The sequence below is a fragment of the Syngnathus leptorhynchus genome, chromosome 6 (assembly GCF_054491065.1).
Source record: "Syngnathus leptorhynchus isolate UIUO chromosome 6, UIUO_Slep, whole genome shotgun sequence".
Lineage (NCBI taxonomy): Eukaryota > Metazoa > Chordata > Actinopteri > Syngnathiformes > Syngnathidae > Syngnathus > Syngnathus leptorhynchus.
Window position 1 is genome coordinate 6,230,748 of NC_141200.1, and position 15,770 is coordinate 6,246,517.

At 42.6% G+C, this 15,770-nt stretch overlaps 1 protein-coding gene across 4 annotated transcripts in view; it reads left to right on the forward strand.

Annotated features, from left to right (window-relative positions):
• The first annotated feature begins 4,120 nt into the window (after nt 1-4,120).
• Nucleotides 4,121-15,770, forward strand: part of reln (reelin) — a 59,369-nt gene continuing 47,719 nt past the window's right edge. For all 4 annotated transcript variants that reach the window (XM_085914487.1, XM_085914488.1, XM_085914489.1 and 1 more), the window contains exon 1: nt 4,121-4,586. In XM_085914487.1, coding sequence (XP_085770613.1) covers nt 4,334-4,586 — 253 coding nt within the window. In that variant the 5' untranslated portion in view covers nt 4,121-4,333. The remainder of the gene's footprint in view (nt 4,587-15,770) is intronic.

Here is a 15,770-nt window from a genome sequence, read left to right on the forward strand (position 1 = left end):
GTATGTTCTCAGGATTCCCCCCCCCCCCCTCGGCCGGCCTTCTTCCTGTGTTTCCATCACTGTGTGTGCATGCGCAAAGGCTCATTGACACGTCTTCCACTACGACTTGTGATGTTTCTTCTTTTTTTTTTTGTTTCTATACATTTGAACCACGGGTGTCAGTGTGTATCGCTCCTCCAGGGTGAATGAATAGCATCTTTTGAGTTGGATTTATTTTTATTGTGAGTGTGCCAAACATGCTGCGCTTCATTCATTAATGAGGACAATGCCTGAAAGCAGACAGAAATTTTCATGGAAGCATCAACCACACCAAAAGCAATATTATATTCCTGACAATATAAAACATGGAACTTATCTATAGCATTTCTTCATAATGAGAAAAATTATAATTGATTATGATAGCAAAAAAAACAACTAAAAACACAAATAAAAAAATCCATGCACACATTTTTAGGAAAGATTTTCACACATTCTGCATTTTTCTTTTTCTCAGCTTAATTGTTTGCATGCCGGAAGCTGAACGAGGGGAAAGGTTGTAAAACCAGCGAGCACTCTGTCCGTCTGCACAACAATGCGGCCTTGTGTCGCTCATTTTCCTCGTTCATATTTCTCATCTTGTTCTTTCACAGCTCTCGTTACCATGACGGCGATGTGAGAAGGGTGGGGGGGTGCTGTGGTGACAGGGAACTGAAAATGTGGAATTTGGCATTCTGTGTCTAACAAATGTAAAAGAGGTACGAGGCCAGCCGTCTGCGCATGCTGTAGCAGCCCGAAGCGACGCACTTTGCTATGCTCGGAGCTCACCACGGTGACTCACAGCTGTTGAAAAAAAATGGATCGCACTTAAATGGTGCCAGGCCATGTGTCTTCTCTATTTAAACGCATCTGCTGCGGGGCCTGTAGACAAAAAAGGCCGAGCTATTTGATTGTTATTAGAAGGCAGATTTTTATCTACACCAAATGAGTCTCTCTCTCTTTCTTGCGCTACACTTTTTGTGGCTTCACAATTTTTTTATCGCACGGCTACTTCCAGATGATTCACTCCATAGCCGGATTCTATCCATCATCTATCCAAGTTAGAATTGTCCAGAATGTATTGGTAAAATGAAAAATGACTCAATCATTTGGTTGGAAATGTATGAGGTCAAATCATCACGTTCAACATTCATAACGGTTTTTAAGCAGGCCTGACCGCAATAACCGATCTGATTTTAAAATATGTTGAGTGTCTAATTTAGTTAGAAACCACAGCGTGATGAAAAAAAATGCTCAGTATGTTTGTGCTCACTGCTGGTCTGACAACCCGAACGAGAGATTCCATGTTTGCTACCAGCAACTCTGTGAATGCAAACTAAGCTTTTTTTTTTTTTTTTTCTCTTCCCACATGTGACAAGCACACTTCTCCCTATACATCTTTTTATTTTTGGGGAGTAGTGCTAAATTGCTTTTCATGGGACTAATTGAAGTACGCAAGCCATCAGAGCTGAAGTGCTCCCGGAGGGCCTCTCTTTTTCTTTTTCCTTGTTTCCTCCCCTCCTCCAACACCAGTTTCTTTTTTTATTATCATTTGCCATATCCAGTAAACAACCTGTTAGTGGAAATTAGGGTCCAGTGAGTGATGAAGCGACACATTAGACCCCTCCTGCCTCCTCTTCTCTCTCTCTTTCTGTCATCGTCCATGCATCCCTTTCAGCCCTTTCCACTTTTATGCCCCCGCCTTCTTTTCTGCCTTGTTTGGCACGCAGCCTGCTGTAATACAAGTGCTGGTGATGCCGGTGGTGGTGTGTGTATGGTCTGAAATGAAGATTGAAGTGGACAAAAAAAAGCCCTGATGCAACCTGGAGGTGGAAATTAATAATGATAAAAATAATTACTGCCCCATTCCTCCCTGACCTACTTTTGTTAATGGAGAACGATCGCCCCCAGTCGCACTCCATGTGTTTAAGTAGTAGTGTGGCTATGGTTTAATCGGGATGGATGTAGGACAGGACCTACATTATCACCAAATGCTGCCACACGGACGCATCATCTCGGGTAGAAGCGCAAGCTCCGAGAAATAAGTCGTCTACCATCATGTCTGTCTCAGCTCGCTCAAGTTCCGAGAGTCGCAAATATGTTGTTGTGGCTGGCGACTTTTCAGGACGCCATTCATATTTACGACTCTATTATTTTGCGGCCTTTTGTATGGGAACCTTGACAGAGTCCATTTATTTCTCTCAAATCCAATTTGCAGCAAAGGAAGGCGTGAGAAAGCAAAGAGCGTTTGCGCCTGTGGAAACGGCTCACCAAAACAACCTTCTAACTCAAAGACGTCTATTCTCTCAACTTGGTGATTACTGCAGTTTAGTTGGGGACCTTCTCTGCCCCTTCTTGCTCTTAATTACGCTTCCATGGACATCCTGTGCTCGTGGAGCCAGGGAAAATGAAAAATAAAAATATCGTGGTCGCCGTGCATTAAAAACTTCCGGCTCGAGTTCTTTAATAAGTCTGTCGGCAAGTTAATTAAAAGTGCTTAATGATGAAGAGCTTTAGGGATGCCTGTGACTGAGATTACCGTTCACCTCTCTCCCCAATCTCGGCACACCGGTCCATCTTTAGCTGACCTTGTAGGAACTCTGGGAGTACATACACATCCTTGGAAAAGTTAACGCCTTGTTGGAACGTATGTACGTTTGTCACGTGATGCGATCCTAATGCTTAACATACGCAAGACATTATTTGATTATTTCATAATGATAAATGGCCTCTTGGCTCGAATACAAAAGCAGAATGAGTGTGGCTTTTATAAACACACACACACACACACACACACACACACACACACAAACACACACACACACACACACACACACACACACACACACACTCACTGGTTTGTGTTGACGTTGCAGAAGTAGATCGACTGGCAGGTGAATTTCTTCACTTGAAGGGAAAAAAAAAAACATTGGATGATGTCAAGCAAAAAGAAGCAGACAGAAGCACGCTAACAGTGTGTGGTTTGTTTGAGATCACATCTGCATTTAGCCTCTGTTTTTGAAAGCATCTGGCCCAAATGCGCTCCCGCTGTGGGTCAGCCCGTCTGTTTGGACACGACACAGGCGGCCAGAGTGTGTGTTCAGAGTGTGTGCTTTGTGTGTTTGTGTGCGTTTAACCACAACGGCACACATCAACTTGATCCCCACGTTCACAAGTTATCCAATCTAGCATTAGGCGCAGTATTTGTAGTCTCGACCAAAAGGGCAATCCCAAATATGAAAATCTGCTTCTAACATTTTCCATTGGAACGTTTTTTTTTTCTTTATTTTATTTACTATCAATTGATCAGAATAGAAATTTCTAGCTGTTCAATTGTCTTCCCTTTGACATGTTTGAGTGCTTATTGCCTTTACTATGTGTATGCATGGCCTTGAATCATTGTGTCCTCTTTGAAAACATGCGTGTGAGGATTAAAATTAGAAAGGGGAGATGCGTTGGGTGGGTACACAGTGCATGTGAAATGTGAAATGCTCAGCCAGATCTAGTGGGGGTTAAAAAGCGGCATCATGTCTGTGCTGGAGCGGCGGCTTCATCTCAGTACGGAGGGGGGGGGGGGAAAGTTGGAGAGTCCCACGGAAAAGGAGATTCTGATGGAAAAGCCATGAAAGACGCAGGAAAGGGGGGGGGGCAAGGAAAAACAAACTGTCGTGTTGCCGAAGCAGGGAGGAGAGATGGAGAGCTTGCAAAAGTGGGAGATTGAAAGTGGGGAGTGATTGTGAGAGGAAAGAGGTGCGATGGAGGGAGGGAAGGGAAGGAGAGGAGCAGACAGTCTGGTGGATGGGCAAAAAGACAAAGAGGAAAAAAAAGAAGCGAGTGAGAAGGAGAGGGCTGGTTAAACTTGGACACACTAAGCTGCGTGAAGATCTCAGGTCTTAAGAGAGAGAGTTACTAGGATGCCAAAGCGCTGCTTTTGTGGAGAAGACAGAACCAGGAAGGGCTTAAGGAAAGTGAAGAGAGGGGAGGAGGAGAGGGGAGGCCGTCTCTTGGAGCGAGGCTAGCGCAGAGAGGGAGGAGAGAGGGAGAGGAGGGGGCGAGCTATTTAAATGCTGGAGCAGGACCGCGCAGTCCAAGCGCTCAACTCCCTGAGTGAAGGTAGGACAGGGAGAGGAAGCTACAGAAGACCTGAGCTTCTCATACACTTTTTCACACTTTGACACACGCTCCCACAACCACTTTTGGACTTTTGAGTCATTCGTGAAGTCCAGAAGCTTCTGTCCGGAATCCAGCTACCTGCATCTTCTTTGCTCCCGGCGCTCTCCTCCAATCCACACTCTCGCCCGTCACGCTTTGAGGGCAGATGGCCGCGGCGTGGGCCTCTCTCGGGGGCGCCTTCGGCTGTGCCCTGCTGGCCCTGGTCCTGGGGAGCAGCAACGTGGACTTTGGGGTGCCCCCTGCAAGCTTTTACCCCCGGTTCAATCCCTTTTTCTTCCTGTGCACCCATCACGCAGAGATGGATGGAGTTGGGGTGACTGAAGGTGGGGCTGAGGTGCTGCTCAACCTCCAGATTATGGGTAGTCCCACCGCCTACACCCCGGGACAGGAATACCAAGGTGTGTCCACTTTTTTTTTTAAATGTGGAATAAAACTCTCACCGTTGAGATGCATTCACTTTTCTGATTGTGAATTTTACTTTTATTAACTTAATGATTTATTACTTATTATTTAAAAATATATTAAGACAATGAAATGATGAATTCTGTATTTATTTTCAGATTTTTTTTACAATTATTTTAATTATTGAATGACAATTACTAAGAAAATCCATCCATCCATTTTCTATGATCAATTAAGTTCTCATTGATAAAAGAAAACCCATTTGAAGGATGAAGAACTAACACATACAGTTAAATAAACTTTTTTTCCCTATTGTTGCAACCTGTTAGTGGAAATTGGGTCCAGTGAGTGATGAAGCGACACACCTTTTTTTTTTTGGGGTGGGGGGGGACATTGTTTATGTAACTTAAAAAAAAAAAAGAATAGCAATAATGATTTGGACTTGTTTAATGTGCCGAGCAGCTTTGGTGCTTGACTAACCTGTGATCGGGATGCTCTGTGCGTAGGCAGTATCGGAACTGCACGAGAAAGAGAGAGTGAGAGAGAGAGGGAAAGAAAGAGCGAATGTGTGTGTGTGTGTGTGTGTGTGTGTGTGTGTGTGTGTGTGTGTGTGCATAACTGTGAGTGACAACGGGCAAAGTGACAAATGATCCGTCCAAACTGCTAAAGATTTAAATTGAGTTAAACTGTGCTTGGGGTGTGGGTGGCGACCGATTAATCAGGCTTCTCCTTCTCCGATACTTGCTTGCGGAAAAGTGATCCCATGTGACCGCTGCCGTGCACTCCGGCTCTCGTAACTTACTGAACACTGGGGACAGTGACCCTCACGGGTCAGCGCAGTTCTACAGAGGTCACGTTCCCATGCTACTGTCCTCTCCTCAAAAATCATGCGTACACAAATTTTGATTTATAATACAAATAAGCTCCAAAGAAAATAATCTCAGTTTTTTACGCGTGGCTGACTTCTAACACTCGTCTTTGCTTGATTAGCCATATTGTGTTATCTGAGCGAATAAACTTCTTGAATCCAAACAGCATCTGTTCAACACAGTTTGTTATGAAAGAAGTGAGGAAGGCCAAGAAAAGCCACTTGTCTGGAAGAATCAGTCTTTTCCTGGAAATTACCCAAGGATCAAGGGTTGAGTCAAGGACCTTTTAACCGGGGCTGAGTTTGGAGGGAGAGATTTGAATAAGTGGCTGCTGGATGGAAGGGATGGTGCAGACAGAGAGGTTTAAATAATTAGCATTAGAAACAAAGTGGACTGGGAGGAGGGAGGGATTTAAATACGACCACGGAGTGAGGGTGGGGTGGGGGGGATTTGAATGACGATGAGAGGATTGAGCAGATGAGATAGGAGCAGCGTGGCTTACACGGAAAAAAAGCTTTCTAAGCTGCTCACTTTTCTTTTCTGTCCTGTTTTTTTTTTTTTACTGGATGGCGACTCATTGTTAAATTTCTGTGGTTTTGACCAGAGAGGCTGAGAGTGAACAAGTGAAACATGGTAACCAAAGTTGAGCAATTTTCTTTTGTTGCTCTTCTTAACGGTGTGCTCTCTCGCAATTCAAAAATGTCAGAGTAAAAAGGATATTGTGGTTTGAGAGGTTTCTTTCGGGTGACAAATAACAATCCTTCCTGGTGACATAGCGTACATATTAAGGCTCACTATTATTATTTCTTGTTCATTTCCAGATACATAGCTGCCATCTATGTAGTTTGGCTTGATCCGAATTGCTTTTAGGAGCTCAGTGGCCCCCACTTTTGGATTACATGTCGTTTAATCACCTAAAAGCAACGTGTGATCTAACCATTTGGTGGGAGGCGGGCATCAAAAGATGCCGGCCGGCCATGTGCTCGGCGAAGTCAACACAATGTCAAAGAAATGCTTTCAAACCAAGGAACTCGGATGACCCAAATGAATTGGTGAACCTTTTACAGACAAGAGATGAAAGTCTCACAAACATCCAAAGTCGAAGTAAGATTCCGCGTGGCCCGTTTGCTTTACTATAATTGAGTTTCCGACCTGACCTCTCTGCCTCCTCCTTGTGTTTCTTTAGAGCGATAAGACTGCCATGTGTGGGCAGTGCACTGTGTGTGTGTGCTGTAGATTGCTGTATTAAGTTATCGGAAAGCAACGGCCAAGAAAGGTTACTGCTTGTGCTGCAAGCGTTGCCAGGATTCTGGTGGAAAAACAAAATATGGAGAGAAAAAAATAAAAGAGTTCTTGGAAACTAAAGACAAGAAGCAATGAAAAGATTCCGGTCTGCAAGAGACAAAATCTAGTGTCGCTCAACACGTACAATCACGCTGCCTATGTCTGCCCTTATCTTCACAAAGGTTGTGCCGTAAGGTCACGGCAGGACCTGAACTTTCCTCAAAATAAACAACAGGTCGTTTGCTAAACTTGGAGAGCAGATTGGTTGCTTGCTTTGTTCTCTGGATGACGTAAAAATCAATTTGCAGTGTTTGGATGGATGGACCAACCCTAGTAGAAATAAATGAATGAATGAATAAATGAAAAATATTAATAAAAATACAATACAATTAAATACAATTAAATAAAATCAAATACAATTAAATTAAATTAAATTGACCAGATAGTTTTGTTGTGTTGTGCTGGTCACTAACTGTAGTGACAAATCTGCAAAAATAGATGTGCTGGCGCAAGAATGGGGCCAGTTGCTTTTTGATACGTTGATGGATTTGGTACAGTTTGATGATTGCACCCTTATTTGACATGTTCTGTTGTTGCGTAGGTCACAGTTGTGTCATCTGTTTCAAAAGCTGGATATGTCAGGATGTCACTTTTGTCTTTGTGGCATCTAAATTGCTGACTGCCAAGTGTTGCCGTCGTATTCATGATCACTCATGCATGATATTGACATACAATATTTATTCCGACACATGATTTGATTCTCACCCACCTTGGATTCATTGTTTCCTATTTGAATCGTCTGTCTCGCCACAAAAAAAAGAGTCATTGAAAGCAAGTTCACAGTTTCAATGGAGCTGATTCAAGAATTGCAACATTGTTCAACAACTTTTATCCAACATTTCGTATGATAAACAAAATGAGAATGCCTATCATGCATTAGTTGAACACGTCTCCAATCCAGATGTCACGTTATATAAAGAGGAGCTGCATGTTTCAACAAATGCTGGAAAGACTTTATTGTTTGTGTCCAAATCATGAACAGACCAAGTGACCGCAGAATGATTCCATGCTTACCCTGGCGACGCCTTCAAAATACAACAAAAAATCCAATTTCTGTTATGTGAGAACATGTCTGGCATGGACTTCCTTCCTTATTTGCCCTAAATATCTTTAAGGAAAAAAAAAAAAAAAACTCTGGCACAAATGAGACAATTGCTGAACAGTACTTTCTCCACTTGGATATAAATCTATCTTTTCAAAATGCCATCAGCTCTTCCGCTGCCCACCTGTCTGATGATATTTTTTTTCCCCGGCAGTCTTCCATTCTGGGTTTTGTGTCTTTTGTTGCTTTTCTTTTCTGCAACTTAGTATTTCTGGAGAAGTACATAGCTGCCATGTAATAAGTAAAGGTCAGCTTGTTTAGGCTTTGGAAAAACAGATGTTATCAAACCAAGCACTCGGCCCTATCAGGAGAGCAACACAGTCATGGAAGCACACTTGGGTTGCCAAAACGGCACATCTGTCGTCGGATTTATTATTATATTTTTTTTGGGGTGTTGCATTGTTTGGGACTTTTTTTTTTTTTTAGGTCAGCTTTGCCCATCCTCTTTCTCTCTCCAGCATCTCATGCTAACTTAAAGGCGCTGTTGCAAGAATTGGTCTGTGAACCAACAAAAGGCTGGCCTAGTTTGCAAGCAGTCATGCAATTTTTGGGGGTACGGACGAGACCGAAAGGCAAGCAAGTGGAAAGGGGACACTTGGGCTAATGGTTTAATGGGACTCTCTTGTGAGCAAAAGGAAAACCAACACGCTGCGCACGTTGCTGCACTTTAAAGCTTTTGAATTCATTAACTTCCACGCTCTTCAGTCACTCAGCTTCCCGCTGTTTTGTCTGAATAGGTCACTTTGCTGAGTCGAGGGAAGTGTGTCAAGTGCACTCCTGTTTGTGTGGGCGTGTCGCGTGAGCTTTGGGTGTTCCGTTCGCGATGAATGATGAAGCGTTTAAAGAACATTGTGATGTGTCCCTTTCTTTTGTGCCTACGAGCAGATGGGCGACAAATGAGAATAGATACGCGTTTGGAACCTTCCCTTTGTCACACATGCGTGCTCGGCTCGGCCATGCACGCAGTTCATAGTGGGTGATCCATCATTACAAAGAGACAGGTCAGATGTTCCGCTAGCCAAACAGATATGTCGTGATTAGCAGGCTTTTACAATATGTTATGTAGCAGGGCTTTTTATTTTTCCCCAGTTGATTGACTTTTATGTCAAGTGGATGAACTGATGTTGCATTCCTGAAAGAATCGTCTCCAATCACTCAATTTATTTAAATATCCTAGTTCTAGTGCAGGAAAAGCAAGAAGCCATAGAGTGCATTGCTCCGAGAAGAGGTGTGTTCCTCCTCTGGTTTTATTTAGGCAAGCGGTACTGAGCTCTTACATTTTTTATTGTCCGTTTCTTCAATGGAGTCATTTTTTTATTTTTTTTCGTTCTCTTTCAGGCAAAGCATGCAAGCTCTTAACAAGCAAATGCAAATTGTGTTTTCAGTAACTTCCATGAGTGGGCAGATGAGTGGGTGGAAGTACTTTGGGGATGTTGAAGAGCGTGCATGTCTGTTGACTGACTGCGCAGATGCAAGGACGCCATAGTTTAAGCACGCACTTGCTTCCCTTGTGTCATTTTGTCGCTCGTGGATTGTGTTTAAGACAAGTGTGAGCATTCACAAAATATTCACAACTCATCCAAAATATATTAGAATAATACTTTCAGCACATTATGGTTTGAATGGTGAAAAGCATCGCTGTTTTTCACAAAGTCATCCACTTCTTGGAAGTAATGTTTAAAAAAAAGAAAAGAAAAGTGGGGACAGAACATTGGTATTGATTTTGGAAAAAATAAAAGTCGACAATATTTGGACATAAGGGGGTTTTAGTTGGCCCTTTACCTCCTTTTGGTGGATTCTACTCCTCCCTTTACCACTTCTTCTCCCACTTTGGAATATGGGACCTCCCTCCAGTGCCTTCATTGTCATTTTTAGTAATCTCGTTTTGGGATTGAGGGGGGGTGGGCAACGTGTCGTCTGTGCCGATAGCGTTCGACGTAGCGCCTGCGGAGTAGGCGACATGGTTCAACTAGCTGGGTGCCGGTGACTCGGCGCGTGGCGCTGGCGGATTAGCCTTAGCCTCGCAACCCCCCTTTTTTTTTTTCCAGCATCACCCCCACCCTTACAAAAAGCCTGGCCCGCTCAGGCTCCACTTGGCAGGCTGGCGGAGGCAGATTACACAGCTCACACATCCTCCTGTCCAAAGCGACAGCATGGTTGAGGGGGTTGGTGTTTACAGGGCTCTGCAAAGATATAATTCTCCTAATACTCTGTTGTGAAATACCCCCAATCCCCACATAAACGATATGGTAGCTCCAGAGCCCACAGATTTGTGTCATCGGTCAGCTTATTGGACCTCTTGCAAGGTTGAATCTTTAAGTAACCCAAAATAAGATTTCCAGACCATAAAACCATGTAGCACCGTTTGATAAGTAAAAAATTGAAGCTTGATGTGCTATTTATTAAATGGTCATCTGAGAGTTGGAAGTTTGAGGTCAGTGGTTGGAATCCAAGCTATGGGGTTCTTATGTAGAGCGATGCACATCAATGTTTGACTAATTTAAAGACACAATTTACAGTTTATACTGTACAGTTGATGGTTGTATGAAATTCTTCCTTCCCACTTAGCCAATCTTCCGTACTGCTTCAAGATTGAGCAAATAAATTAGAGTAATGCTAAATGACATCTGTGTGCAGCCTCCAAGGCCTGAAAAGATTTTTTCCCATTAACTACTATTGAAAGCCGTAGCGTGATTTCTGGCTGCGTAATGAATTTTTAGTTGACATCTGTTTTATGAGCTGATTCATTGATTGCATCGAATTATGTGTTATTTCTCCCCACTGTGATGGAACAGAAAATGAAAAATAATAGGGTAACCTTTCCCTACTTATTACACAATCTGTATGTTGTCACTTGTATTTTGGTCGGGTTAGTTTTAGGATTAGGGAGTATACGGTAAAATGGACTGGATTGATAGTCTTAAACAATTGGAAGATACCTTGGGGATGTATTTGTGGTCAACGACAACTGTGCGTTTCGAGTTAACGTCTTTAACATTTCACTCTGTGGTCTTTCCCCACCTCATGATTTAACGTGAGGGCATGTTGTAAAAGGAAATATTTTTTAAAACAATGGTGCCTTTTATGAACCTGGCTTCAACCGAAGAGTTACAGTAAATAAATGACGAGAAATCATTCTTGCCGTGAATTGGAACCTCAAGTATGATAACTTTAGCCAGATATTCCTGATGCTTAACCTTATTGCAAATTCAAGCAATCTTATCAATGAATTTGGTGCTGATTCTAATTCCAAATTAGGATATTCCCACTTTGGCAGATGTTTGTGCTCAAGTGAGTATGATTCCAGTTTGAATGTTCTTTTTATTTGTGGTATTTTCTCATTTGTGCTGAAATCTATGTTTCCACACAGAATTTCGACAGGGTCGTGGTTTTGCGTCTTAAGCCAATTTGGTCCTTGACTGTGTTTGTGCATTCCTTCAGATTTGGTCCCGCTGCTGGTAATTTCAATTTTGACAGTATTTGTATGCAAGAATACATTGTGATTATTTGTTGCCAGACTTGTATGCCTCTTGTGAGTTTTTGCTTTCATTGACCTCACGATGGCTTCCGTACATAAAGGGTGATATCTGAGGCTGTGCCTTGGTCTGTAGAACACATGGTGTTGATCATGAGGACAACTCACTCTCCAGTCCTGGCAGTCAGTCCAAGCGACAGAGGGAACAAATCATTGCGTTCCTGATCCCTAATCCAATATAACCACTTGCAACAACCGCTAATGCTGCATCTTTTGCTGAATAATATGCAGGTTTTTTTTTTATATACATGCAGGATATTACTGCTTCAAGTCTCTGATGTTTTGTTGCCTTTGGGTATTACAGGCCCTCTAGCCCTAATTCTCGAAGTCATCCCATCAGGATTTAAAACGGGCATATTTTGAATTTCTTTTTTGGGTCATTTTAAACCGTTTTCCGGTGTCTTAATAATATGTCTGTGGCATTCAAAAATTCCCAAAGATAAGAAATGACAGAACACTTTATAGCAGATGTCTTTAAGCCTCCCAGAACTCAAGCTATATGCTACAATTTTGTAAAGTTGAACAGCTGTGGTGTGGAGCTAGCCGCTAGCTGCTAGCGGGTTGAATAAGGCGAACGGGATCGGCAGTACTTGGGAAAGCGGGACCCGTCGTGTGAAAGATAAAAACCAAATGATCGTAAAGAGAAACAATTTTTCCAGATCCGTCACAATCAACCTATTCACAGTTCGTACTAATCTGCGCTCACAAAACTTATTTAAACTCTGCTTGACTATTGATTACACATTGATGCATTTGCATCGTACCGCCATCAAGTGTGAACGTCACACATCTTGTGTGTGAAAAGTGGATACTTGTGATTGAATCGCACGCCTCTTTGTCTTCGCGGCTGTCGCAAGGGTGAAGTGACGGCAAACTAAGGAACCTCGTTCGGGATACAGTATTATGTTATGACTCCACGTTGAAATCTCTGGCAGTCAGCTCCTGTAAACTGCTCCCCTGGGATACGTCATTTGGAGCCTTTTGCGTAAGGTGTCGGAAATGTTGTCATTAAGCAGACCTGTAGAAGCTCCGCGTCCAATAGGTTGCCTTTGATGGCGTGTCTCACGGCAGATGGCAGTGCCAGCAGGCCACGATGTGTGCCAGAAGGTTACGCAATGGAATGAGACCTGACTAGAACACTGCATGACGCATACATGCGCCGAGACACACTTCCCACACAGTCCCGAGAAGATACAGTACATCCATACTTGATAATAGATTTTATGGAAGGTGCTGAAATGACTATTTGGATCCTTCCTTGTTCTTAATGGTACTGTGCACAGGTGACTGAGGGAAGCATCTCAGGAAGCTCACAGTCAAGTGGCGCCGTGACCCTGCTGTCATGGCCGCACAAACAGATGGAATCGTAGCTTCCCCATGGCCTGGTCTCCATTTCCGGGTCCTCTCTGGGCACGTGTGTGTCTGCCTGTGGGATGTGGGTCAGATGGTCAGCTATCTTTATTGAAAGCAATGCCAAAAAAAGCTCCATTCATTTGGAGACGAAAAGGGTGTTCTCTTGGCTACTCTCTTTTTGTGGTTTTTCCGTCTGAGAATATTTGGGTTACTATGCGCTCGCAGAACCTTTAACGTGGCGTCTGCGGTGGAGCTTATGAAAGTGGGTGTGTTTGTACACAAGAGCATTAAAAAAAGGAAGCATTCAGGACTCGCCAACCACGCCAGGAGGACTTCGATGCGAGCAAACAAGGTTGAAACGTAAATGGGTTCTTCCTACTTTCCAGCGCTGCTCTAATCCCTCTCCATGTTGATTCCTAGGAATGAGCCCATGCCAGCAAGCCTTGCCAAGCGCACTGGTGAGCAAGCTTTTCAACGCCATCAGGAGACATTATTGTTGTGCTACTTGCCAGTGGCTACTGTTAAACACGAGCCTAAAAAGGATTTCTTATCCAGCATTCAGTGATCCATTCACATTAGTCAAACCCTTTTTGAATATGCCTATAAATTTACATGTACTATATATGTGTATATATATATAAAATATGTGTATATATAATATATATGTATATGAGTATGAAACATGAGAGGAAATTAATAAAATGAAAATTAAATAATGCACCACATCCAGTAATTTTATGTAAACCAATTTATTAAGGTGAAACAAACTAATTACTCAATGGCTGGTTGAATTTGAATTCAAATTTGAAGTTCACATCATTACTTTTCAGTTCGACCTAAAATTCCTAGCCTGAAACCTGCAAAATTAGAAATACACAATTTACTGATTGAATTATTTACATCAGTCCAAGCTAAAATATTAATATCATGAAGGGTATTGAATTTACATGTGTGCTGTTTTGGTGCGATATGTGCGTGCTGATATTTTACGCCGTAACATTATTCGTGGTGGTGTTGAAGAAATTTTCAAGGCCCATCAATACTTGAGCAGTGGCGTGGCTGTGTGTGTCTGTAATGAGGCATACCACATCGCATCATCAATATTACAGTACATGCGGGCTTAAGGCCACTGGCTCTGCTCTGCTCTGTACTCAGATATAAAATAATACTTGTCCCAGCTGACCAACATGTATCCATCTTTTGCAGATAACTTATCATCTCTAATTGTACTGGCACCTTAAAGGAGACATATGTACATATGTAGCTGCCGTCATTTTTTTGACATCCTTCAATCAAAAGACTTAAAATACACGATTCTTCAGAGAGCTTCCGTCGATTGTTGTTGTCCTGCCCCCTTTGGTCGGATTTTGTTGCCACGACAACCAGAGGCGGAGCTAGGGCGTTTCGACTATGCTAGCTAGCTGTTCTCAAACAGTCCTGAATCGGAAGTGAACGATGAGCAAAAAAACGAGAGAAACAACCAGAGTTGGGTAGCAAAGTGCAACATTTACTCAGTAGATTTAAGTAACATTTTGGAATTTTTTTTTTTGAAAATGAGATGTACTTCTTGCTTGGGAAGAAATTAAGAAAGTAAAAATGAAGTACTCTCAAGGATTTTCATTTGTTTACATATTTCATGGAAGCTGCTCTACCCAGTTCGAGTAGTGACTATGAACGTGATGAACAGATTGTCACATGATCTGTGTCATGTTTAAATGATGAATGGACAAATATTCACTCCAGATTTTTGGTTGCGCTGAGTGAGTCCAACAAAATCCCCTGCTGCTTCACACACACACACACACACACACACACACACACACACACACACACACACACACACACACACACACACACACACACACACACACACACACACACACACACACACACACACACACACACACACACACACACAGCTCGCCACTATGTTGGCTCCCTTTCCTTATGGTTCTTCAATCCCTTTGGCCAAGCGAGTAGTAGTCAAAAATAAAAATATGGATGGGAATGATAAAAGCAACCATCAAAGGCCGCCAACCTGCGCCTGAAGATTTGCGCACGTGTGTGTGTGCGCGCATGAATAGTACGCCCTCAGGTAACTTGGACTTGATCAGATTGGCTCATTTGATGGCTTGCAAGTGTGAGATGAGTGTTGATGAGGCTACATGTAAATAATTTAGTTCCTGCATTTGTATTGATCAGGTAGCGCTGCTCTGTGAAGGCATCACCTCCTTTTCAATGCCTTATTTTTTTTTTTTTCCTCGATGGTAACCTTGTGCTCACAGCTGCCCTTACGCCTCCGCATCAAATGGAACAGGTACTCTGCTACAGGGGAGAGAAAAGTGCAGAAGGCAGTTTTTTTTTTTTTTTGACACCATGATTTCTCAAATGGGAAATAGCTGATGGAGAGAGGGTAAAAAGAGAGAAACCGCAGGCGAAAAAAATCCTTTGTACATGTGCGAGTAACATTCAGCGTGTGTGTCCATAGAGAGTAATGGAGTGTGTGTAACCTTGATGATGTGGGTCAATGGAAATGTGGAGATAAGCTTATTGTGTGTATGCAACCGGGGCTGACATTGTGCATTACATCTCATCTACCACTCCATTAAATACAACATGGCGTGGCCTTGGATCAATGTGTGTCATGTAAACACCGCCAATATGTTTGCTTGCATCTGTTGAATAGATAATGTGTTTGGAAAGCAAAAAAACAAAACAAAAAACTATTCACCGTATAATAAAATTGCTGATATAAATGAGAAGGCCGATTTCCCTCATTTAGTCGTGCTCGAGGTTGACTAAAAAGGATGCGTCTGTTGCCAAGCAAAGTAGTCTGCAGTAGTCTCATTTTAGCAGACATTTACAAGGTGTGTCTGGAAAGTTCACGTTTGATGCCATCAAATTTTTATTTCAAATCCAAGCTACAAACTTAATCCCGGCCTTCTCTGTTGCTCCTTAATATACTCCGAAAAGGATT